Source organism: Podarcis melisellensis (assembly GCF_964234715.1).
Source record: "Podarcis melisellensis genome assembly, chromosome: 2".
Lineage (NCBI taxonomy): Eukaryota > Metazoa > Chordata > Lepidosauria > Squamata > Lacertidae > Podarcis > Podarcis melisellensis.
The window spans coordinates 42124325-42150140 of NC_138529.1; the positions used below are offsets into that span (position 1 = coordinate 42124325).

The 25816-nt window shown below is 43.7% G+C and overlaps 1 protein-coding gene across 5 annotated transcripts in view; it reads right to left on the minus strand.

The window, feature by feature from the left end:
* The window catches only part of ADGRL1 (adhesion G protein-coupled receptor L1), a 65161-nt gene extending 39425 nt beyond the window's left edge, over positions 1-25736 (minus strand). For all 5 annotated transcript variants that reach the window (XM_081900862.1, XM_081900861.1, XM_081900863.1 and 2 more), the window contains exons 1-3: positions 25596-25736; positions 16249-16465; positions 8127-8236 (exon numbers count right to left, since the gene is read on the minus strand). In XM_081900862.1, coding sequence (XP_081756988.1) covers positions 8127-8236; positions 16249-16465; positions 25596-25665 — 397 coding nt within the window. In that variant the 5' untranslated portion in view covers positions 25666-25736. The remainder of the gene's footprint in view (positions 1-8126; positions 8237-16248; positions 16466-25595) is intronic.
* Between the last annotated feature and the right edge of the window lie 80 nt (positions 25737-25816).

Sequence of the window (25816 nt, forward strand, 5' to 3'; positions counted from 1 at the left end):
ACAGCCCCGGAAGGAAATGGAATGATTGCCCAGTGCACAAAAGAGCATTCCAATAAATTCCTTGTACATTAATACAAATTTTACTGTGTGCATACAGTCCACCAACCAGTCATCAGAGGTAAGCAAAGTAATCAACATCCTTACTATTATTTTGCTATTGATAATTTCCTGTTATGGTTCATTGATGAGTCCATCTTAGAACACTGAAGAAAACTCAGGATTTTATATGTGGTGTTTTATATTGGAAACTTCAGGGAACACTGCATGGCCCCAGATGACTGGAAAAGAGATATAAAGAGGATATACTATTTGACTCTCATGGTATCCTCAAACTCTGCCTCCCATATCGTCTTTTGAGGGTGTTGTGTATATTCATTATGAAGGGTTAACTTCATCCTCCATTTGCAGGGAAGCAGAGGATTTCTCACACTCAGGGTTACCATTAAATGATACCCAGCAGCTAAGAAATAAAAATGTATTAAGGTATTTTTTGCTCTATAAGACGCACCAGACCACAAGACGCACCTATTTTTTGGAGGAGGAAAGCAAGAAAAAAAATATTCAGAATCTCAGGAGCCAGAACAGCAAGAGGGATCGCTGCACAGTGAAAGCAGCAATCCCTCTTGCTGTTCTGGCTTCTGGGATAGCTGCGCAGCCTGCATTCGCTCCATAAGACGCACACACATTTCCCCTTACTTTTTAGGAGGGAAAAAGTGAGTCTTATAGAGCAAAAAATACGGTATTTAAAATCCTTAAAATGTTTTAAACAAATTTGTGATTTGAGGATTTTATTCAGTTTCTGAAGGACTTTGTGACTTTGGTGACATCTTAACATTAAAATGAACCCAGACAGAATATTTTTCTTGTCCGGGTGAGTGAGGCCCTGGAAAGTTAGAAAAGGAGTTGATGCCAGGAGTCAGAATAAACATAGAAGTGATACTAGATTTGTGCTGACTTGTACATAATTTGGACTGAGTAAAGGAATGAAAAATTCAATAGACAAGCCATTTTGTGGCTCAGAAGACCAGAACTTCATTTCATGATTTACCAGAGTGTCACCATATAACCATCATTTATGAGCATATGTGGACTTGAACTCTCCATGTATGTAAAGGAGATTGCTTTAGGGGGTATGTATAAAAATGAATCTTTATAAGACTATGATTTATTGAGAAACTGAAGCAAGCAGGGTCATGGATGCCAGACAGGCTTTTTTTCTGGACTAATTTGAAAACAGATTGTCCATGTCAGGCCTGTATAACACAAGGGCCTAGGAAACGAGTGGGAAATAAAAGAAAGGCCTGTTTAAAAAGAAAGGAATCCACTGCACTTCAGTTGATGTTTGGCTAGGTTTGTGGTCTCTTAAATCATCTAAGAGAAAATAGGTTTCAGAATCCTAACCTTCTTTAACTGGATGATGTCCCAGTTAAAGAATGGGGCCTGACCCACCATGCAAACCTAGGATAAGGGTGAAACAAGCTATGCACAAATTTAATCCAAGCAAAAAGAAAAAAAAGGGGGGGACCATTCTACTGCATTTTTAAGCATTCTTCCCCCAAATGAATGAACACCTCTCTATATCTGGAATTAGCTGCATATGAAGCACACAAATTCATACAAATGAACAAACAGACCAGTCTCCTGTGTGCACGAGAGGCTCTCTTCATTTAGAATTGGGGGGAAATTGAGGTCCACATATGCATCTTGTCTTATGTGAGTTGCAGAATCAGTGACGAAGCTCCACTGGTCCTGTCAGCAAGGGAATTTTCAAGCTAGCTGGGCCCAGAGGCTGCTCAGCAGGCCATATGCCACCCTGGCTCCCTAGTTGGAAGCATAGTCAGCAGAGGAGATGGAGGAGAAAGAGTGGGGAGGAAACCAAGGGAAAAGAGGGACCACATCCACAAAAGATGATGAATGTAGTCAAGGAAACAGGGCCACAGCAACGTGGGCAGGAACAGCTAGGGCCTCCTATTATGCCAACACTGAAGGTGGGCAGAGGAAAAAATACTGAAGTTTGAATAAATGTTTATCATATAAACAAAGACAAAAACTCTTTAAATAGAGTCTAGTATTCATTGAGCGCCCAATTGTTGCCCATATATGTAGCCACTTTGTAACACTCCCAAGGAAAGAGACTCTATATCTTCCTTTTGAAATTTATTCCAACGCTTAGCTGCTCTACTGCCCTCCTTAAAACCATTCATTTCTGGCCTACCCTCACTGGTAGTAGCAACTGCTATTTGACATCTTGAATTTAAATATTTGAAGACCGTTAAGAATGTTCCATTTAATCTTTTCTTCTTGCGGCTGCTATATGCAGCTCCTTCGCACTTCCTTATAACTCCACTCTTTATTATTCTCCTTGGTTGCTGAACAGCTTCTCGTTTTTTTTCTCATCTTCCTTTCAAAGTAGAACCCAAAATGGAACACAGATTTCTTGCCGTAGCCTAATCAGTGCCAAACTATACTACGCCTCAGTATGGTTTTGCAGCACTAATGACTTGCTGTTTCCCCCTGACTGTGCCCAGCGATGTCTATGGGCATCTCTATCTACACCTCTGTATTTAAACCAATTTCAAGCCTGCTCAAACTTCATGGCTTCCAACCAAGAAATCTTCAGAAATGCAGCTCTCCAAAATGATGGGGAGCTTCTAACAAGGCATTCTCTGCAACCTTATAAAATGATGACATTTCACAAAGTCGCTGTGAGAGAAGTCGTGATGATTAAAACTGTTTAAGAATCTGATCCCAAACTAGTTTGCACCGGGCTAGACAGCAGCCAACAGTTTCCCCCTCCGACAGCTATATGAAAGGTTTTGCACTTTTGTATTGTTTTGAAGACCTGCAAAGCCTGCCTGACTAGTGGCACAAGTGGACAAAAGAAATATGTGCCCAACAGAAGAAGCGATAACTGTCTCAAACCACCCTGCCAAAGTCAGTGGTGGACAGTACTGATTGGCACAATTCCACCAAGGCTTCTCCCCCTACGCCTCAGAGAAATTTTGCAATTAAAAACAAGCGCTTATGGTCCTTTTTTAAAAAAGTGGGCAATCTGACTAAAGCATGACAAGAGGGTCAGGATACACCATTTGGCTTGATAGAATATATGTCTCTTATGCAAACCGGAAAATTAGGAGGAACCTAAGCTCACCTCAAGGATAAAGAACCTCCTATGACTTCTCTTTAAGAATTATATCTTAGCTTCACCCTAAAAATGATCTGTCTTGTTTCCAGCCTCGTAGTGTATAAGTGCTGACAGTGTGGGCCTTTTCTAAATCTGTACAATCTAAATCTGCACAGCATGGATAGAGTTAGTAAGATCTATTTAGGCTGCAGTCAGGCTTGGGGGACTGGCTAAGACTTGGCCCCCAAATATCTGTTTGGATCTTGGAGTTTCCATTCAAGCACCTACACTCAGATTCATCAAGTGACTAGTCTGCCTATGTCCCCACTACTTTGCCTAATTCGCAGAAGTGTTTGCCTAGCAAAGCCTATTAAACTCCACTCACTCTTAGGAGAGAATCCAGGCACTAAAAGCAACCATTTCCCAGTGTGAGCAGTGATACCCCTGGTAACAAGAGCAACCCTGGCCTAAGAAAAAGCAAAGAGAGCAAGCAGCAGGAAACAAAGTGAAAGAAGAGAAGGGAAAGCTGGGGAAAGGAGCTGGCAGAAGAGAGGGGAGAGGGAGGTTGCGTTTTGAAAAATATTGACACAATAATAACAATTCACTTTAAAAAATCCAAAACCAAAAATCAGACACATTAAATGAATTGTTTTGTTTTTCCACATGTCAGATTGGACCCTGAGGAAGGAAGATCAGTGTCTGGTTAGAGTGGAGGCAGCTGCAAAGGAAGGAAGCAAAAGGGTCTGGCAACATAGGCCCCTCCCACCTCTGTCATCCCTCTGTGATCCACCCCTCTCCCCATGGGTCTCCAGCTTCCTGTGCTTTCCCCTTCCATCACCTGCTCCAGCCCTGACCCCCAAGGACAACAGCACTGGATCAAACCACTCTCCTGCTTAAAGAAGCATGGTAGGGCAGCCAACAGGGAGCAGCAGAAACACACAGAGGCAGAGTGAAGTATGACTGTAGCAAGAGCTGAGTTCAGGTTCTGCTACATACCCAGCACAAACCATTGTGGATGAAATGCCCAGCCATGATCATTTTCAGTGAAAGATGTCCAACCATGGTTATGACGACTGCCACCCTGGTTCAGCATTAAAGCAGGATACATCCAGGATGGGTGATGCTTTCTCCTATCTGATGTGAGTTGGGAACATGTCTGTGCTAATTAAAGGTGAGAACTGCTGAAAATTCCTCCTCAGTTCAGCCATTGCCAATTTGAGAATGGGCTAACTGTTTCCTGCTTCTGGCTCCATTTCACCTGCATACTGAAATCCAGGAGTCCTGACTCGAGGAGCAGGGAGAGCATTTGATGTAACTAAGACTGATGTCAAATATTTACCAGTGTTGAGGAAATAATGTATTTCTTAATGTGTGGTAAAGCTAGAAAGGAGGTTTCTGTCTCTTCTGGAGAAGAAAGAAGCTATGCAAATAAGCTGGGAAGAGAATGTAGCCTTAGTAGATTTGAATCAAAAGGATATAGGAGCACACTGTGGGCTTAACTATCCTATCACACTGACAGAAAAGCATTCTTATCTCAGCTATGCATATAATGAATAGTGAAAATGATCCTGGATTTTAAGTGAAGACATAATGGCTTTGCTCAGACATTTGTCCACAGTTTCATGGTTTACAAAGCTGCACACAAGCACTGTGAGTGTGTCCTTCTTCTTCACTGTGGACAAGCACTTCTCCATCCTGGCTTATTAGCCTAGTTGTTTACTGAACATTAAACCAGAGTTCCCTGTATTGGACATAACCGGGAATTACGGCTTAATGCAAGCCAGGATTCCCACACCAAAACCATTACTTGAAGAGACAAGGGTAGGGTAGGCGTGAGTGACCATAGCACCCATCCATAGATTCACAAACTATGGCTTATGAAACCATGGGTAAATGGCAGGATGTGACCAATGAAAGTTCTTATGAGTCTGGGAAAGAGGGTTTACATGTATGACTGCATATATATGAACAAATATAGCTGGGTATAGTAATAAAGAGTATGCAAGCAAGCACAAAACTCTGCTTACATATCTGGCAATGTATACAAATGTCCTCCCGGCTTGGATCCAGAGATGTTTTGTTGAGAACAGAAAATGTGTGTCTGCTTGTGCAAGGCAGCCCTGTTAAATTATTCTAATTTCCTCATTCACAACAATACTCCATCATGTACCCTTCCAGAAGGTCCCTCAGTCCTCAGGAGAAGCTTTTCAAGAGATGAAGGGGGGGGGGGAGTGCCAAGAAAGCCACATTGCATGAGCGGTGTTTTGTTCACCTATGTTTGACTGCAATCATATATATGTGCATGTGAGTAATATATGTACATGCACACATACATCCACACATGTATATATAATTGTGCGAGAGAGGAAGAGAGACAATGCGCAGGTGCAGGAGGATGCTCACCTGCAAAACTAGTCAAACATGCAGATATGGAAGTCCATAGCTTTTCACATGGTTCTGGGGATCAGCATGTGCATGTGTATTTTTATGGGAACATAAGAATGAGCTGGCCAATGTGCTGATATGCAACCTGTACTGAGAGGGGCACCCTCAGTGTCAACAGCTCTGCCATAGTCAGTGACACTTCCTGGCCATTTGCCCTAATAGCTGATCCCAACACCCTCCATGCCATCCCTGCCTCCCCCTCCCCCCAGACACTTTCACGATGCAGGTGATATCCTGGTCAGCCTTTTAGTGCCCTTGGTCTGTTTGGGGTATTCCCAGTGCTGTTAAACTGTGAGGGGTCAGGACTGGTTGCACCCTGAGATGAGTGTTGATTTGTTTCGAAGCCACCTGGTAGCTAGAAGGAAAAGGGGCAGGAATGAAGGTTAAAAGGTTAAGAGGCCACGCCTGCCCTGCTCTGCTCCACTTCGTCTGTGAGGAGAAACCAAAGGGGCATTAGTGGAGAGGGGAAGGGGACACACCCTGTGAGGCTGACCCACCCACATGGACCCTAGACCCAGCGGAGAGTGTGCAAGACACCAAAGGCAAGGAACAAACCTCCCAAACACTCCAAGCAACACAAGAGAAGGAAAGGAGGAGGGCATATGAGCTGCTGACCCAGGGAGGAGAGACACCACAAACCAAGCCCTTCAGTAGATTGCATTTAGGCTTGCCAGATCAAAATGCTATTGCTAAGGGGTGCCATCAGTAAGGAGAAAGGGATTTCAGTTATGATTTGTGTGGCTGTTTGGAAATGGGGAGTAATCTTTTCGAATAAAGGGTGTAATTGTAAATAACAGACACCTTTGCAACCCCCCCTAACATGGCAGTTTGCTAACATACGAAACCAGATTAGGGAGTGGCAGCCATAGCACCAGGCTTGTTCCATCAATAGGAATGAAGCAGATTGGCTCCAGGAGATAAAGGGCCTTCACCACATTAACAATTTTCCTGCTACTTGCACTCTGTAGTGACCAACTCCTAGTGTTAATCTCAGAAGCCAGAAAAATCAAATTCAGTGCTGCACTCAGTTTATGAACAGAAGACTTGAACAAACAAAATTCACATATTGTTTTGAGAAAAATATCAACTGCTTTCTTCAGAGAGGTTTTCTTAGGATTGTCCCCCACCACATGCCGCTTTCCTTCTTTCCAAGGAATAATGCTGGTGCTAAACTCCATTTCAGGTGCCTTGGTATGGATGCAGATGGGTTTGTGCTTAAAAACATGGGAATTGTGGCACAAGCACATTCAGAACGCACGTGCCCACACTCAAAAAACATGCACACACTGAAGGACAGAGCCATCTATATCCCTGTGCTCATGAATTCATCCACACCATGTGAGCATTCATAAAGATACTTCTATAACAGAGGTGTACACACACACACACACACACACACACACACACACACTCATACCAGTCTACATATAAGACCTACCCACAAACATTGAAAACATGAATTGTTGCCCTAGCCCCATAATAATAGCCACAGCTTTTAGAATTCTGTGCTTTTGGCTTTTGGAAGAGATATCAACTCTGCTACCAACTGCCTGATGCAAAGGCTCACAGAACCACCCCAAAACACATTTCAGGACACTGAAACATGCATGTGTACACACACACACGAGTTTGTGCATATGCTCTGCACACAAGCATGAAGATGGTCATACATCTGAGTGTGCATACAAATACACTGTGCCATTCATATGGATATACAGACCATATATGCACAGACGCAATGCATATATACCCAGGACATGTTAAGTACTAATATACATGACTATTGTCCACATTTGATGCACCGAGTATGTACATATACTAAGGATGAGCCAAAGGCTATAGAATCACACATGTCCTCATCAATCACAAACAAGCAAACATACAGTGCACACAAATAGCATGTATTTCAAGCACCGACACCTTGCATACACCATCATGTGGGGGTTCAAACACACAGTGATAGTATCTCTCCTGAGGGTCTGTGCTACTGTGGAGGTTTCGTATTGCTCAAAATTTCAAGGATTTTGGTTGTTGTTGAGGAGAGATGCTGAAATAGTTCTGTTACTGGTGCAGCTACCCTGACTAAAATCAGCATCAGGTGATGCTGAGATGGAGGAAGGTTATGGTTGGTCCAGCTTGTGCCTTTTTGAGGTCCTCTTTCCTTAGGGCTCAGGTACACAAAGAAAATAAACTAAGGCAATGATCAGCCAAACATGGCGAGTTAGAGATAGAACTACAAACCAGGATTCATTCTGCCCAGTTATCAAGGCCCAAACCACTTGAATTAATTCTTTTCTGAGAACCCTGGCATTTTAGTCCACTTCTGCTCTAGCCATTGGAAACCCCTCTCCAGCACAAGAGACAAAAATGTCAGGGTTCTCTGTTAGTTCCTGGTCTAGCTGGTGTCTCCTCTAAGTGCATCCTATTCCCATGTCTGGGTGTGTATTAGGGGGCCAGCCGGTGGAGTCTCTCTCCTTCCTGGGTCAGGTGGGAATCTTATTTGGAGCAATAACTGAAATAAGATGAAGCATCAGAGTTCAATGAGAAATGGACTCACTGTAGGGGACACAGTCATACTGGACCTCCAGGTACTTGTAGGTGCCAGGGCAAGGGTCTGGAAAAGCATCTGAGCCAGCCACTACGACACACTGTGTCCGATTATTGCACCTGAAAGAGAAGAAAGAAGGGCAGGTTGTTAAGCTACTGACACAAACTGCAGTTCTAAAGGAAACCACTAGGTGGCACTGATTGATACTTAGTACTGTATTGCAAAGACTTCCTAGAATCTTTGAAAAACTGCTGCACCACTATTTTGTTTTGGATGCAGATTATAATCTCACGTATGAAGCTGATGCAAGCAGTGAGCAGGCACAACTACTAGTCGGATAATCCAAATACACTGGCAGGAAGCCATTTACTAACCCCATTCCAGGATTTGTCCACACAAGACTTGCTGGATGTCAGACACAGCTCTGTGCCTGTTTTAGCTCTGGTTATGGGGCCAGAGACTGTCACCAACATTTGATTCTTGTGATACTGTATTATATTACAGTATCAGTATATATCAGTATCTTTATATTTTTTATTACAGTATATTGTATTATTTTTTATAGTACTCTTTTAACCTAGGGACTTTTAACCCGACAGACTTATTTATGTGCAATCATGGCTCCTCAAATTCAAACTAAACTCACAACCTGCAGTTTTTGTACATGTCCATAACCTTATGAGTGTCTGCAGACACCAATGTGAGTGTGAACCATATTCCTCTGTTTGTCCAAAGGCGACATCAAATACATTTTTGTGCAAGCGCCCAAGGTGACAACTACCGTATAATCACTGAGGATTTACAGACCTTCAGACCTGGATGCGGTCTTGCAGCAGTGAGACGTGGTTCTGCCACTCCCTCCCCTGGCACCAGGTAATGGTGCTCAGTAACACCCCATCCTGGAAGAAAACTTGCACTTGCACACCACTGCAAGTCAATCCTTGGGTGTGTGGCGGGGAGGGGGGGAGATAATATTATAACCTGGCCCCTGCATAATCAGAAATCCCTATGTGGCGGTTATTTTTATGTTCTCTTAGCATACTGACCCAGATCACAACTGGCAGATTAATCAGATAGTCCTCTCAACAGCCAGTTGCAGAATTGTTAGCCTCTCACCCTTGCTTAGGTCCAGAAGTAGAGCTAAGAAGCACTGCCCCCCATTTCCCACTTCGTTAGCTCCTGCCACCTGCTCTCCCTGAAAGGCTGATGCAACAGGCAAGGGAGGTTGGAAGGGGGACTCCCAGGGGCTGTCGGCTGCCAAAGCAACTGGAGCCGGTATCAACTCAGGCCCCTGGGGCAGGACAGCCACCACCTGCTTCACTGAAGCGGAGTTTGTCAGCAAAGTGGGATGGATGAGAGTTGAGGTGCTGGCGCTTCCAGCTCTGTAGAGCCCCACCCAACAGCTAGTCACTTTCTCAGATGGTGCTGTGCAGAATGCCCATCCACTGCATGGCTTATCTTTGAGCTAAAGAAAGTTGTGGCTGCTGTGCTCCTTGCCGCGTCCCCCTGCTGCTGTGCTGTGATCTAATCTATGGTTATCTGAGCCTGGGCTCAGGGCTTGTCTCACTCCAGACAAACCAGGAGCTGCAACCAAGGTTTGCTCTTGAATTTGTGGCAGGTGCTCGTGTCCATTCAGCACACTAAGCCAAACCATAACTTTGCTCACAGTAGCAAGAGGACTGGGAAAGTTTGGCTTAGCATTATGCGCAGACACCACCCGTTATGTTTTGGATTCTTATATTTATTATTATTCATTTGCTATAATGCAAGCAACTTTGGGTACAATCTGGTAAGAAAAACAAAAACAAATGAACACATGCTGTTGACAAAAAAGGAGAAGCAGGCAGTATTTGTTGGGCAGGCAGGGAGGCTGAGGTTTTGGAAGTTAAGAGAGCCCTAAAGTACAGTGGCTGAAGGATGAGGGAGACAAAGCAGGCAGTGGGCAGACCAGCAAGAATGGGAGAGAAACAGGTCAGGGGAGGCACACAGAGAGACTAATGCAGGTAAGAGGCAGAGGAGATACAAAGGGAAAAGAAACGAACAAAGGAGAAAACTGCACCCAGGATTTAGAGACAGGCAAAACATCAAGCTGTTCACAGGTTAAAAAATGAAAGGGAGGGAACACTGGAGACTAGGAAACTGTCAGGCAGGAAAGGCCAAAAAGCTCAGGAGTGGGAGGTTTCATATATTTATCTGAACAAAACAGGTCCTATCTTGAAGTCTTATCCAAGCTACATTTGTTTGGTGTTTGTCTAGCAGCACCTTTGACATCTACCTAACCTTCTTTTTTTTGGCATTTACCTATTGTGCGTCCAGCACCTTCATCAAAATATATAGTACCTTTGGCACCACTTAAAGGTTTCTGAAATCTTAAGCAGTAATATAGATACTTTGGGTTCATCTTTTGGCTCACAGAACGTTGCGCCCATGAAACAGAAGACTATGAGTCCTCAAAAACAAGGAAACTTCAGCTGTCTAAACACCAGCATTACATGGGGAACTGTGAACAAAAAATAAATGTTTTGTAAGCATGGGTTGTGCTTACGGACAGTGTCCGGCATGAATGGCCATTATCACTCCTCAACTAACCCAATGTGTGATAGAATTTGAAGAAAGATTAGAGGAATGAAGCTAACCATATCAAACCAATCCCAATTGGGAATTTTCACTTCTACTGCACTGCAAAGAGTGTATTCTCCTTAGCACTGGAAATGGCAGAAAAAATTGCCTATTAACTTAGTATGGCTCAGCTTCTGAAGAGAGAGAAAGTAAAATAACTGCAGCATAAGATGAACATGTTTATTATGTTTGGAGGCTTCATGACTATAAAATAAGTCATTTTGCCAAACCTGCACTGGATCAAAGTTTATGCTAACCTGCCTGAGCTGTCCTTGTTACCTGTTCTATAACTCTTCCTTCAAACTCTTAGCTGGCTTCATGGCAAATATCACATCCAAAAACCTAGAGAGTTGGATAATTGTGCTAAAAAGATTTTAGCACACTCTTCGGACACACTCTTTTCTGCCACTTTCTCATTGTTTAATCCATATATTAATTACCATATTTACTCGAGTCTAATGCACCATTGAATCTAATGCACACCTCAATTTTCAGAACCTTGAAACGAAAAAAAAAGTATTTGCTGGCGAATGTAAATGTTCCATCAAATCTAATGTGCACCTTAATTTTTGCAACGTAATTTGGCCAAGAAAAGTGAGCATTGGATTCAAGTAAATATGGTAGTTCAATATCAACACAGAAACCTCAAAATGCTAGTAATTTAGGAACATGGCATCTACCAGATCAAATCTTCATTGTGTTAAAACATAACGGGGTTTTTTCCATCCTTTTATTGTATAATCATGCATTTATTCATTAAGTGTTCAAAGGCTTAAACCTGCTTAGAAGTCATACCCTCTGACCTGCAAGACCTTCCTACAAAAGTTCATCTAGCATGGACTGTACTACTTGTGACAACACCCCTTGGACTGTGCCATTTCAGAATGCAGGGAGAGGAAAGGGGAAGAGGAACTGCAAGTTGGCTGTTTCCCTTTAACAAAAATTCCACACATGGAGAAGGATGGCACACCAAGGAAAAGAATTCCAGGCCAGGCTTTTGCCTTATGCATTTATTTTCTATGTGAAAGGGTTTTAAAAAATAATAATGCTGGAGCATTCAAGCATGTAATTGCCAACCCACGATTTGAAGTGGTACAGGCTAGGAAGAAACATATCATATGGTAATTCTGAACAATTAGTTTGGTTTTGAATCTTAGCTGCATGGTCCCTGGTTGTGGTTGCTCCATAATTAGGGATAACAAAAAGGTACATATTCAAATATTTTTTTCTTATTACTCCACTTGTTCCAAGGCACTGAAAGGAATTTATAGGACTAAGCCAGGCCTGGACAACTATTAGTCTGTCAAAGAAAACATGACTCCCCAGCCATACATGACAACCTACCAGGGAGGCTCATTAAATTTCCTGCTTTTGCTGCTTTCCTGGGAACAAAAGCTATAGGACTGACATACATGTAGACCACAACAAATGGGTGGTTTATCTTGACATAAGCGCTTGATATAAATTCTTAAGAAGAGCCCTGCTGGATCAGAGTAACAGTCCATCTAATCCAATATCCTGCTTCCTAGAGTGGCCAACTAGATGTCACTGGGAAGCTCACAAGCAGAACAAAAGGACAACTGCTTTGGGGCTTCCCAGAAGTATCTTGTTGGCCACAGTGGGGAACAGTGCTGGTCTGGATGGAACAGCTGTCTGATCCATCAGGCATCGTTTGAGGGCCTTGTTTCAGTAAGGGGTTAAAATGCCCTGGGTTCAGGTCTGTACCACCTATGAACCGCGCCCCCCCACCTATGAGTCCCTCACCACAACCTATGAGCCCCCCCCCCAGTTTACAACTCATTTGTTGACTTCAACAGGTCTCCTCTGTGGTGTAAATGGATTGTAGATGGGTGTTTAGGCAGCAGATATAGCTGCTTAGCAGCAGAAATTCTGCTTGTATAATTAGTAGATAATATTTGGTAACAGAAATGAAAATCCAAATCCAAACTGCATGTAAATGCCTTGCTAATGGTATTGGTAACAAATTAAACATTGAATATTGTTTAAAACATTAGTGAGTTTTGCTGCTAAGGGCAATTAGATTTAGCTTGCATTTAAAAAATCTAGCAATCCTCAAAGCTCTTGGGGATTCTTGATTGCCCACTGCTGCTGCTGTTGAAGAAACTCACCAATGGATTTTGATAGAAGCACAAAAAAGGAGAAATAATTTAGCGAGCAGCCAGTCACTAGCAAAAGTGAGTAGGAGTAAAGGAAGCCACTCACCAGCCTACAGGGTCTCTGCCAATCTAGAAAGGTGAAGAACTGTGTGAAAATAGGTGAGATGGAATTTTTGGAGTGGGATGTTCAAGAGGCCACAGCTGCTTAAGTCAAATAATGTATGTGTGTGAAAGAGAGGCAGATGTTTCTGTGTAAGGCATACAGGTAAAAATCAAACAAGATACTGCACCGGAACTGGTGATTAATGTGGGGATAACGAATCAAACATTCTTTATTCTTCATTCTTCTTCATTCCAAAACCATGAAGACCACCCCAGTGTTTACTTTCTAAATACAGAGGTGCCAGGCATCAAGCTGCCTGAAAGCCAGGACCATACTCCTAAATGTGTAGACAGCACATGCTCAAGAGTCACTGTTTCCCATGTTATAATGACTATATTTGCTCCACGGCTGAGCCCTGGCTCCAAAAACATGTTTTCTGGAACTGAACCCTAATGAAATATGGCTTAGATTAAGCCATGAAAAACCCTTTTTGGAGAAAAACCTATGTATTAATTGACTGGTTTTGCAGACCAGCTTACCACATGCCCAGATTGTCTATACACAATTCTGTGCAAAATGTTACACTAAGTGAGTGGCAAACCTGTGTGCATGAGCAGTCACAACTTGTTCATTCAAAGCAGCCTAAGCAAAACAAAAACCTTCTCGGTAGTGGCATCCACCCTGTGCAACACCCTCCCATCAGATGTAAAGGAAATAAACAACTATCTGACGTTTAGAAGACATCTGAAGGCAGTCCTGTTTAGGGAAGTTTTTAATGTTTGACATTTTATTGTGCTTTTAATTTTCTGTTGGGAGCTGCCCAGAGTGGCTGGGGAAACCCAGCCAGATGGGCGGGGTATAAAATAATAATAATAATAATAATAATAATAATAATAATAATAATAATAATAAAGCAAGCCACTATGAAGCAAGCCCCCTAAAAGCATTGTATGAATCAGTACCTGAGGAATGTAGTGTGCTTTCACTAGCTCTAGTCTTTGGTTTTTGGCAAATGTCCCCAGCAAGCTTTTACAAGAGGGGAGGGAAAAATGAATAGATTCCATATCATATCATTGTAGAATTATGTGTGTTTATTGCAACTTCTAACCCCACCTCCTTCAAAGGTAACAATCTGCTTTATATCACACCCTATTCTCTGTTATTCTTCTGTTTTACATACAGCACTTACCAAGTCTCTACATGTACATTTCACATGGAGTTTATCTGCTCCTGCACTTAGGCTGCAATCCCAGAGGGTCAGACAAGAGCACAACACCCACACTGCTACCCCAATTTTTGGAGGGTTTCTATGGGTGGCCCACCAGAACTCCTAAACTGCATCCTAAATTCTCGGCTTAGAAAGTACTTTGGTGGACTGGTGCAAGGAGCTGTTTTAAGGGACATGCATGTTTCTTTTGCACGTGCACTGGTAACAGTTTCCCTTAAGAAGGAGCAACACATAAGCCACAAATGGCTTCCTACTCAAAACGAGAAGCTAGGAACCATGTCAAATGAAGGATGCAACTGTTGCTGCCCTAACGGAAGCAGCATCCATATTTAGCAAAAATGCTCCACATGCAAGGTTTTTTAAAAACAACAACATGAGGACTTCAGTAAAACTGTGTAAAAGAAATAAAAAATAAAAGAGCAGATTATCAGAGTTCCACAGCAAATGGAGTTCCACCCAAGGCTACACTTACATACTTTGCAACCAGTTCCAAACCACCCTTTGTTTCTGTGGAGGCAAAATGAATGACAAATGCAGCCCAATTCGTTTCTCACTTGTCTCATGACAAGTTGCCAGGCTTGCGTTTCAGCTGCATTAAACAGTCATGGAATGCACCGCAAACAGTGGCACCTCCTCGCTGGGGTGTCACAGCGGTAGAGTGCCTGAAAAACTGCCTGTAGATGCACTTAATTGTATTCTAAGTGCTTGAGTAACATTATTTACTATATCCTACTAACTAACAATAAATGAAATCATTTTTTAAATGGCTAGTGACAGTACTGCTATTAGAACTTTAAATAATTCAGGTAACCAATCCTGCTCAGCAGGGAAGTAAAATTTGCAGGAGCGCATGGCGCACTAAACAAAAGTGAGGGATGAATCCTATGGGTGGGATGGACTACCAAGGAACCAAGCCTGCCTTCCTTCAAGGTGACTTTAGCACAAAGTAACAACAACTACAACCCAACCTTTCCTGGGTGGTGCTTATTCAGCAAATGTATTTTTGCTGGGTTGGTTGAAGTGAAAGTATGATTCATGTTAAATCTCAGCTATTATACTGCTTAACCAAAAGATTCTGGGGTAAGGGTTTCAACACTATTTCTTTCAAGTTTGGAAAAAACTTCGCCTTTTGAATTCCTGTCTGTAACACAGCAGTAGATGGCCTGGAGACTAGCAAAATATGATAACTCAGTTAGGTAAATGGTGCCTCTGTTTTAGTAGTATTTGGTAAAGGATAGAGAGATTTTCTAGACTCAGGGATGACCGCTGTGAAAAGGTTTGAAGAATACTCAGTCTAAGCTTCTCAGTTCTGTGACATAACATTAAGCTCAGGCTGTGACTTGAATGTTATATTGAGAAATACATTCCCTATGCATTCCACTGCAAATCTTTAGATGGAAAGACTCCCCTGGATGTCAGTGTGGTTTGCACACACTAAGAAAAACTTCAGAATACGCTCATCCAATGGAGCAGAGCTGCTGGCATTACCCACCTGACAGCAACATGGATGCTGCTTACTGGGAGGGATGAGGCAACAGCGAGGCCAGGGCTGCATGGGCATACTGGCAGAGTGAATGCCACACTCCTGCCAATGCACCCACATGGCCCTGATATGGCTGCTGTCTTATCCCTCCCCCCTGCGGTAAAGGGGAGGCCACTGCTGTGGCTCTGCCCCACCAGGCAAGCTGCTTCTGGAAGTCTCAAGGGAGTTGTTGATGAGGAAAGAACGAACCAGACAGTAGACTGCTGGATGGTAATCTGGGCCAGATGCAGATTGGGACAGCTAGTAATTAATTGTTGTTGTTCTTATTACTATTATTGTTTTATTGTTACAGGCCTTTATAGCCTGCCCTCCCTCTGTTCAATCCGAAATAGCAGCTCAAAGGACGACATAATGGGTTAAGAAACTTACTGGAGCTCAGTGGCCACAACCCCATATTTAAAAAAACAACAAGAAGAGTGACTTTGGAGGAACACAACAGGCCTGGGAGCAATTTGAAGGTGAAGGAAATTAGGGAAGGGAAATGCCTCCTCAACCTCCCACTGAAATACAGAGTCTCTTACCTTTGGGACATGATTTTGAAGGCATCTGGAAGATAGCACTGGACATTCTCCATCTGGAAGGGATCAGCATCACAGATCTTGTCGTCCGTACGCCCATAGTTGGCATTTTCCACCATGATAACATCACTGCCTGGGCAGCGCAGCTCAATGGGGTAGCCCTCACATGCCAGTTCCCGCCGAACCAGACCAAAGGGTAAGCCAGCACGGCTTAGACCTGCTGAGATAGGAGATGAGACGGTCAGGGCTACAGGCTTATTATGCCACTCGATCAAGCAATTCCAGTTTATCTCCTGATGGACTACTGCAATTTCCTACCAATCCTTAGGTATGCACAGCACACACCATGAGACTAAAGCATGGAAAGCAGGACTCCAGGGTTGTTTTTCCAACTCTGCAGTCTTGTACAAAGAGAACCTAGTAAATCAGGATTTCTTGTTTTTCTGTTGCATTTTCAACACATGCTGCAAGACCTATAACATGTTTATCTACTTCTGAGTCTCTGTTTTCCATGTCAATCTTTGGAGAACAGCAGCAGGGATTCTGGGTTCCCTTCTACCTCCACTGTGGCATGTCTGGTGTATGTTTTGTATGTGGAAGGGTGCTTGTCCGGACACTACCCAAGAAGAGGAGAGAGAGAGAGAGAGAGAGAGAGAGAGAGAGAGAGAGAGAGAGAGAGAGAGAGATCTGCCCTCCCCCCCTTTGCTGAGCTGAGCTGCATATTCAGAGTAAGCTCTACAGACTTAGGCAGATGTGCCTTTAAAAACCCAGACATGTTTTTCATAAAGCTCTTGGCTCCCTGCACCACCCATGACCCACTTTAGAGACAGCAGCTGAGGAAAGGGTCTGGGAAATGTGCTGAGAAAAATTCTTTGCAATCCTTTTGAATCCTGCAAGGTTTTGCGAGACTGGAGAGGTGGAGATGGGAAGTAAACAAGGGGGGGGGACTGAGATCTGAACATGGATATTAGGGAGGTTTCTAGAAAGATTCATGGTTGAGCTTTCTGCTCATTTCTATTATGGGAAGGATATTGCACGATTGCCGGACTGAGAGCTCAGGCTCCCGGATCCCTCTGAACAAGGATGAGAAGGAGAAAAAGGACAACTGGGATCCATCTGCACAGCCAGGGCCAGCCACCAACATTTTACTGCCTGAGGCAAAGCAGTAAATGCCTCACCCCCGCTAGTCAAGGGCATTTTGGCATCTGAGGCAGAAAAACCCACATGCACATCTCCCCGTCCCCCTCCCTAGCAGTAAAAATTATTATTATTATTATTATTATTATTATTATTATTATTATTATTATGCATTAAATAACTAACAATTTGCTGCCTTTTCATGACATCCTAAATCAGCAGCCTGAGACAGCCCACTCATTCTATCTAATGGTAGAGTCAGTACAGTGGGTACAAATTAACCTATCCGTCTTTAGCAGTGCAAATCTAAGCATGTTTAACCAGATGCAAATCCCACTGAACTCAATGGAAGTTACAGCACAATACTTTACATGCCCACTCAGGAGTTCAGTGGAGCTTACGCCTAGGTAAGGAGGTGCTGGATTGCAACCGTGGGCTGTGCATTTATTTAAGATTGTGGCCTAACAACACAATCCTCTACTCAGATGTAAACCCTGTTGAATTCAATTGAGCCTAAATTGTCTCATTTTAAAAAAAATAGTTGCTCTAACAGTCCAAGAGGATCCTCCTTCTCCTTTCAAACTAGCATAAAGACCTAGTTGCAGTGTGCATGGTGTCTCCTCAGAAATCTCACACCTCACTAAAGAAAACACACTCTTTCCACTCCTTCAATTAAAAATGATGCTATTCCAAAAGAAAGTTCCCTCAAACCTCTTAACATACTGGCTGTAGAAGGGGCAGGGCTTCATCTCCCTCAGCTTTTCCACCTCAGTGTTGGCAGTTCCATGTTGGCGAAGTCAAGGCATGGATGGGGGCTTGTTCCCTGGCAAATGCTCAAAAGCTCAGAGTGGTTAACTGAGCACAGCTGTGAGGGGAGTGACTGTAAAGGAGGCTGGAGGGAATCAGGAAGCTGCTCTGTGCTCTATCCTGGCCTCTCCTCATCACCCACTTACATGGAATGGGGCTTCCACATGCTCCGCCTCCTATGAAGGATCCTGCCCCATCCTGGACTAAGCTTTCTACTGTGGAGGGAACAGCAGGAGTACCAGCAAGTGAGTTGGGAGGGAATGGTAGGAAACAGAAAACTAGGTAGACAGAAAACAAGGGCAGCGAACCCAGTGGCAGGAATGAGCCGAAGGAGGCGGTGGGGCGTCTGTGCCAGTCAGCTGCCTTTGATGATTCGCCATCTGAGACAAATAAAAGTCTTAGGGCCAGGCTTCCCTACAGCTGGGTCTTTGAGACTGAAGAATAGTGATGTGACTGTTTATGGTCACTGCATGCTACAAAAATCAGTTTGGGAAGGACAGCTACCTGCAACGACTGCATTATGGTTTCCTACAACCCTAGTAGTATGTTCCCCAGCTACAATTCGAGCTGGCTGAAAAATGCATACTTAATGGCCTACTGCTGCCTCTGCCCCACTCCCAACCACTGCATTTCTCTATCCACATGGCTCCCTCCTCATGCTAAACTGGGAAGAAATGCCCCCCTCATTTTCTAGGAGCAATGCCTGCAATAGAAGAAGCAGCACCACACCCCTCATTCACTATTAACCAAGGGGCTGAAGTAGCAGGGCCTGAAACCTGGCAGAAGGACCAAGATGGCAGTGAAACAGCATAGGTGTGAACTGGCAACTATGTTCAGGCTGTCTGGCATGCCTTTCAGGGACAATGCCCTGAGACAAACGTTCAATTTGGCCTGTGCTCCATTTGCTTTGACGTGTTCTTTCTGCCATTATAATCTGTGTGACATTGGGTAGCACATCAGCTTTGCCTCTCCCAAATGGGGACGGTGGGAAGGATGTACACCCAATGTACACTGCTAGAAGAAAACTGCAAGGGGAGTCGCTCGGTTGTATGTGTGGGTACACCTAAGCCTTCCTTGTGGGCTTCGCATAGCCTCTTAGCTTGTCGCAGCTAATCAGCCAAGAGACCTGTACCTTCAGCTGCAAAGGGCAAGAGTCAGAGCCCCTAGTGGGGAACATACATTAGTGGCACTCAGGGCTTTAAAGGCAGGCTAGAGAGGGGACGGGGAAGCAAGCATGTCATAGCTGCTCTTTGTGTAATTTTTCCTTCCCCCTTGCTGGGTTAATGGAAGGACCCTGTGGAGGGAGTCTGTAATTAAACCATTAGCTGAGTAACTAACTAGTAACAGCCCGAGTGCTGGTGGTTGTTTCAGGCGGTGTTGGTGGGGGAGCCCAGCAGACAACAGAAGGTACGAGCTGAGAGAGCAAGGAAGGGCAGCCGAGAGTGGATACGTGAATGGAGGACAGTAAATGAAGAAGGGACAGCAGACCTTGGCAGTAAGTATTGTAGAAACCAAAATACGGCTGGCAAAAGCCATGGATTTCCCACACTGGCAGCCTCAGGATAGGCTCATGAACAAAGCCCCAAGAGTCTCCCTGCTGCATCTGGATGTGTTTGCAATGAGCTGGGGCTATGGCACCTATTTGGTTTCAGGGCAGACAGCTGGTTGCAGCTAACTGTAGGTATGATCCGAGACTTTCCTAAACATATTGAGTAATTCACAGGGGCACGGTGTTGCGGGGGAAAGCTTTGCTTCCAGCTCCTTATTTCTTCTTCTCAATAGGGTCTGAAGAGGACAATGACATTATATCCCCTCTATGCCCTTTTATCAGTTGTTGGTCTGTCTGCTCCTCCACACACCACTCCTCTTTAGCAGCTGGGCAAACCTGGCTATTGGGACTGAGGAGGTAAGTTTACTTTGGAAAGTACCAAGACAGATTCCTTGTATGTGAACACACGAAGGAAGGGACCAAGGGACATGTGTCCCTAGTGGAACTGGACAGAGGGGATGGTGGAGAAGCTGCAATTATCAGGGGTAAAATATTTAACACCTAAAGCATAAACCTTCTACTCAGACTGAAGGAGATGCCCTTACAATGGGCAATTATCAGCTACTATGCCCACTGATTCTCAATGGTGGATTACAGGAATCTTGCAAACAGGTATACCAGGCAGGCAGCACTGGATGGCAGAAGCAATTTGGAATTTAGCAGAATAAAAGAAGAAAATAATGGGAATGAAAAGATTTCTTTTCAATATGTTTCAGAATGACCAGCCCAGTGCTCCTCCTGGGGTACCAGGGGCCTCTTCATCCTGGCTCTAACCACGTAAGCAGGAACATGAATATATGGCTGTCTACTGATGGGCATCATGATGGGCATTAGGCCCTCCCTACCCAAACTGTCAAGCTCAGCCATACAATGAACCATGGGTTAGTGCAGAAAACTGGCTTTGTTTAAAGCCACCCCCTGCCTATTGAAACCCATGTGGCTGATGCTTTGAAGCTGGACCCAAGTGCTATGCAGTTGCCCTAGGAAGGGAACACAAAGGGGCCTGGGAGATGAAACGCCAGAAGCAGCAGCCACAATAGTGCCTTGAAGTGGGAAGCATGGGACAGAAAAGCACTGATTAAAGAGAGGCCAGGTGCATTATGGGAGATTCACCAGTGACTTTGACTGCTAGAGCTTCCTGCTGAAAGAAGGAGGGAGATCAAACACTCCTCTCATACAGCAATCTCCAATAGTATGGCCAGGTACAATGTGGGCATGGGTAGAAAATGTGGGGATGAATGTGAGGAACAAGAACCCTGGTTGGATATTAAGTGTTCCCATGTTCTCTGCAGTCTTACAGTGCAGAGTATTTTTCTACATGTTTATGATTTCATTATTTAGTTACCTGTGCCTGGAAGGCTCTAGGTAGGTAGAAATTATGAATATACAGAGACCTCAAACTAAAGTGCTTTCATCTTTTGGGAAGATGGATAGATCAACAACAACAACAACAACAACAACAACGTGATCTAAAAGACTTCAACAGATCTTGGAACGGCCTTAACAAATTGTGCCTATCATATGTAAAAGGTCAAATTCTCTACAATGGGCATTAAGATAAAAAAAATAATGCTTCCTTGAGTTCGCCATCAAAAGGCTGAGGCTAGACAGCAAAGGCATGTAGAAAAGCAGACCCATAGCTTGTGAATATTCCACATTTTGCAACTGCACTGTCCAGGCACAGATATTGCTGCTGAACTCAAATGCCAGCATGTTCACAATCTCCAAGTTACAGAGATCAAGAGCTATTTTAGCAGAGTCTACTCTCTCCAAACCCAGGGGTGGTAAGATAAATGCGCCCAGGCATGAATAAGGAAGCTGAGTCTAAATCAAATTGTTGATTTATGTGTATGAGCTCCCACCACTGATAAACTTATAACATTCACATTGAACAGAGACCCAAGAGCTTAGTATGATCTAGGATCCAGGCCACAGAACTATAGGCAATCACCTTAGTTACAGAAAACAAGGTCATTTCACTTTCCACAATCCTCTTCATTTCTTGACTACATCCAAATGCACTGTAGTGCAAGGCTAGTTGGCAAAGGCAATTTATGTAAGTCATGAGGAGCAGAAGAAAAGAATGCGGAGCAAGCAAGTATGTGCAAATTTGCACAATCCATATAGATCCTCATAGGATTCAGATTTTATTTGTGCATTTTTTGCAAGCTTTTCTTTTTTAAAAAAGCATAGAATATACAAAATTTTGGCCTTCCCCTCACGAATTTTTAAACTCTTCCCTGTACCTTCGTCACAGCATTAGTTTGAGCTTCTTCAGAAAGACTTCTTTAAATTTCTTTGCATTTTTAAGCACTGTTTATATGTGCTGGGGCTTTGCACATTTGAGTTTAAGGTGGCCTATGGTAGGATACATAGATTAGTTGAGAGATTATGGGTGTGGTCGTGCAATTCTCACATGAGTGTAGATAGCTGTGCCTAAGTACAGCTGCCTTCTAGTGGGTACAATAGGCAGTACTCAATTGCCCATCTGCCTGTCAACCAAAATATCAGGTCAAACCGAAAAGGAAGCTGGCAGTTTTGTGTCTTCCCTTGGGATGCAGCCTTGTAGGCTAACAGTCTATGAAACCCCAGTGTTTTTCCTTGGTGAAGCAGATACTTGGATCTGAAAGACTAGTGAAAGGCCAAAGCTAAGCACACCCTTTCATTGCATATCAAAATTGCCTCTAATGCAAGAGACTCAAGACCTCCAACCAACACCATTTTCTTCCATGTCAGATTCACCCAGACTAAAATTAGAATGTGGGACAGATGGTGCTGTATGGATCCGATTAAAAAAAAAGTCCATCCCCTCACATCCCCCCCCCCAAAAAACCCTTAGAGGTGGCAGAGTATTTGGAGACATCTGCTCTCAAGAGGGTGGGGATAAGTCATTAGTTCCTGGCATTGTATAAAATTGTTACTAACATCTCGTACACTGGCTGGAAATGGTTTCTTAGAACTAATGTTACATCTGCAAGATCTCTAAAGAGGGTTGCAACTTGTCCCTTTTTAAAAGGCACATCTGTGATTCTGGAGCATTCCATTCTCAAAGAAAATGATGAACGTTCTGTTTTTAAAAATGAACTGACCACCTTCAATGCTAATTCACATGTGACCAGTCCCTGTTAACAAATAACAAAGTGGGCTGCACCTACAGTCAACATTTCCTGTGCAGCAAAACTAAACAGGACAAGCTGAGGCTGACAAATTTATGCCAGGAATGCGACCATATACCCAAAGGGTTAAGAGGCAAGTGGTTTCACTGCATGGAATGCTGTGGCTGAGTGTCCATGACCGAAAGATATATGGAATCAGAAAGCTGGAAAGGTAAAAAAAGGCTATATAGTCCCAACCTTCTGCCCAAATGCAGGAACTTCTATCTACGCGCCCCAGTCTCATTCCTATCATTCTGCTCTGAATGGTGTCCTACAAAGCAATAGCTAGTGAACCCCACAGACCAGGGGTGGGGAACCTCCAGCCCGCAGGCAAAACATGATCCTGCAAAGGAACAACTGGGAGCTTAAAGAAGCGTCCTGATAGTTCCTTTGCTGGAGGTCATATCCCTCCCAACACTGCTCTGTGCAGCAGCTTCTTTCCACCTCCAACATCTGAGGTAGAAAGGAGAAGCACAAGGAGGCTTGCAAAGCATATGGCTGGCAACACCCCTTGTGCAGAGGTTCTCAATCTTCGGGTTTTGACAGGTGGCCTTTATATGATGTTATAATTATGTAATGTGATTGACAGGTGGGTTGCCCCTGTCAAAGCTGCCCCGCAAAGGCTCCCCACTCCTGTCACGAACCACGTGCTTGCAGAACAAATAGCTCATGACAATTCAAGCAAGTAAGCCAAGCTATGCACTGAACAAGGCAAGGGAAAGGAAATGAAATGAAAGGAAGAAGCGGCTCACTCTGTTTCTGACTGGGGGTAAGATTGCTTGAAAATGTAAGTATATTACTAAGTAACTGGGGGAGGCTTTTGAAGGTAGGAGTTATGTGGGATATTGTTGAAGGAAATGACAAAAATTGGGGTGGGAGTGGAAACTACGGATTTATTTGGTCTGGGGAATTGACTTGCTTTGAGACCCCAAGTGTTCTTGCTTTGTACTTGTGACACAGCTGGACAGCAAGTCACATTGAAATTGGTGGCACTTGCTTTTGAGCCAATAGCATGTATAAGATGGTGGTGAATTTTATTATTAATTATTATTTTATGTACCACTTACAAGTCAAGATGGCTGGACCAGTAAGATGCATTTAGGATCAGGATGCACAAGTAATTGCTCATGGGTAAATGCAAAAAAAAACCTCCCCAAAAACCCCAAAGTGCAGGGAGGGCAAAGCATGCAACCTCCCCACAGGACAGACAGTAGCTTATGGCAAATATTTAATTTTTAAAAAAATTAAATTTGTATACAGCCCTTCATCTGAAGATCACAGGGTGGTTCACAAGATAAAAATACAAAATGCAAACACAAAATACATAATAAAACAAGATCAAAACCAATCAATAACCCCACTTTCACTTATATTTAGACTTGCCTCAGTTTGTGTTTTGGAGGCCCATATATTTGACCCTCTAGAGGCAGACGGCTTAGTAGTGTGGATTATGTTTGATCCGCCTGATGATCAGAAATAAAATGTTCCCTAAAAGGCAATTCAGGTGATGTTCCAAGATACTCTGACCCTTGACTAGGGAAAAGGGAGAGGCATGATTTGCTGAGATGCTGCTTATCAACATTTAGCAGCTGAACGTAAGACAGAGCAGGCAGGTGGGTCACCTTTAGTGAGATGCATTGTATTTCATAAATTATGACAGATATTTTGAAATCTGCATTTAATATGCATATGAATTTTCTCTCCCCCATTTCCTTTTGCAATGGGTAAGTAGCCACACTACAGTGACAGCTCTCTGACAAAAGCTGTAGCAGCTTCAGATTATGTGTGTCAGGTGGTGAACCTTTTTCAGCCAGAGGGCTGCCTTCCTTTATAGGCAAACCTCTGGGGAGAAACATGCCCACTGGTGGGTTGGGACAGAGGCAAAAAGTGGGCGGAGCAAAGGACGTGTCTCTTTACCTATGTACAGTAGGCCATATTCCAGCCACATAAAAGTCTGAGACTTTTATACACCCCACATTGCTTTCCATCCAGACAAGGAAGAGGCAATTTCACCTTTCAAGGATGCATTCCTGCCAGGAAAAGGCCCTCAAGAAGAATGTAGTGCCGGTGTGGCTTGAGGAAGGGCTGAGGCTTGAGGAGAGACTTGAGGGTCATAGAGATTGCTGGAGGGCCACATTTGACCCCCTGTTTTACATGGTTCCTAATTTTAACTTGTTCATATCATGTCCTACTCCAAAACATCAGGAAGAATCCGATCAAGATTCACAAGCACACCAAAATATAGCCAGTCATAATCCCAGGGTTCCTTCTGCACTTTCAGGGGCATTGCCCTCTACTTATTGGGAAGGTTTAACATGAAGCACTTTTTGGTTACGCACCAATATATATCTATGACAAGGCCAGGAATTGTAATTGCAAAGCACCGTACATTTCTAAATAAAGTACTTCTGTTTCCAGTACTTAATTAGAAAATATTTTGACATGCTCAACAGAAGCAGTTAAATACTGTTCTAAAAATTATCTTACTGCTTATTCTGGAAAAAAAATAAAATAAAAGTTTTATTCTGGGAACTGAGGATTGCTCACTTCTATTTTGTATCAAATGAGAGTTTTGTTTTGTTTTCTCCTGGCCTTGTTGTGGCAGCAAGACAAAAGCTTATGACTCAATTAATCACAAGGCCTGGACTCACTCAGGAAGAAGTCTTGCCTTCCAAGGGCTGCCTCTCTTGAACTCCCCTTACCTTGGGTGGCTGAGGTGACAAGGACAGTGGTGATGCAGAGACTCCAGAGGGCATGGATGAGCCGGGCCATGCTGCACTCGATGCTGGAGCTGTCAGCAACCTGGAGCCACTCTGGTCATCCCAGAGTGGAGGACACAACAGCAGGCCTGGTGGAAGAAAGAAGAGGAGTCTTGAGTCTGGTTAGCAGCAGAAGCAGTGTTTACCCTCTGCCCTTACTTTGC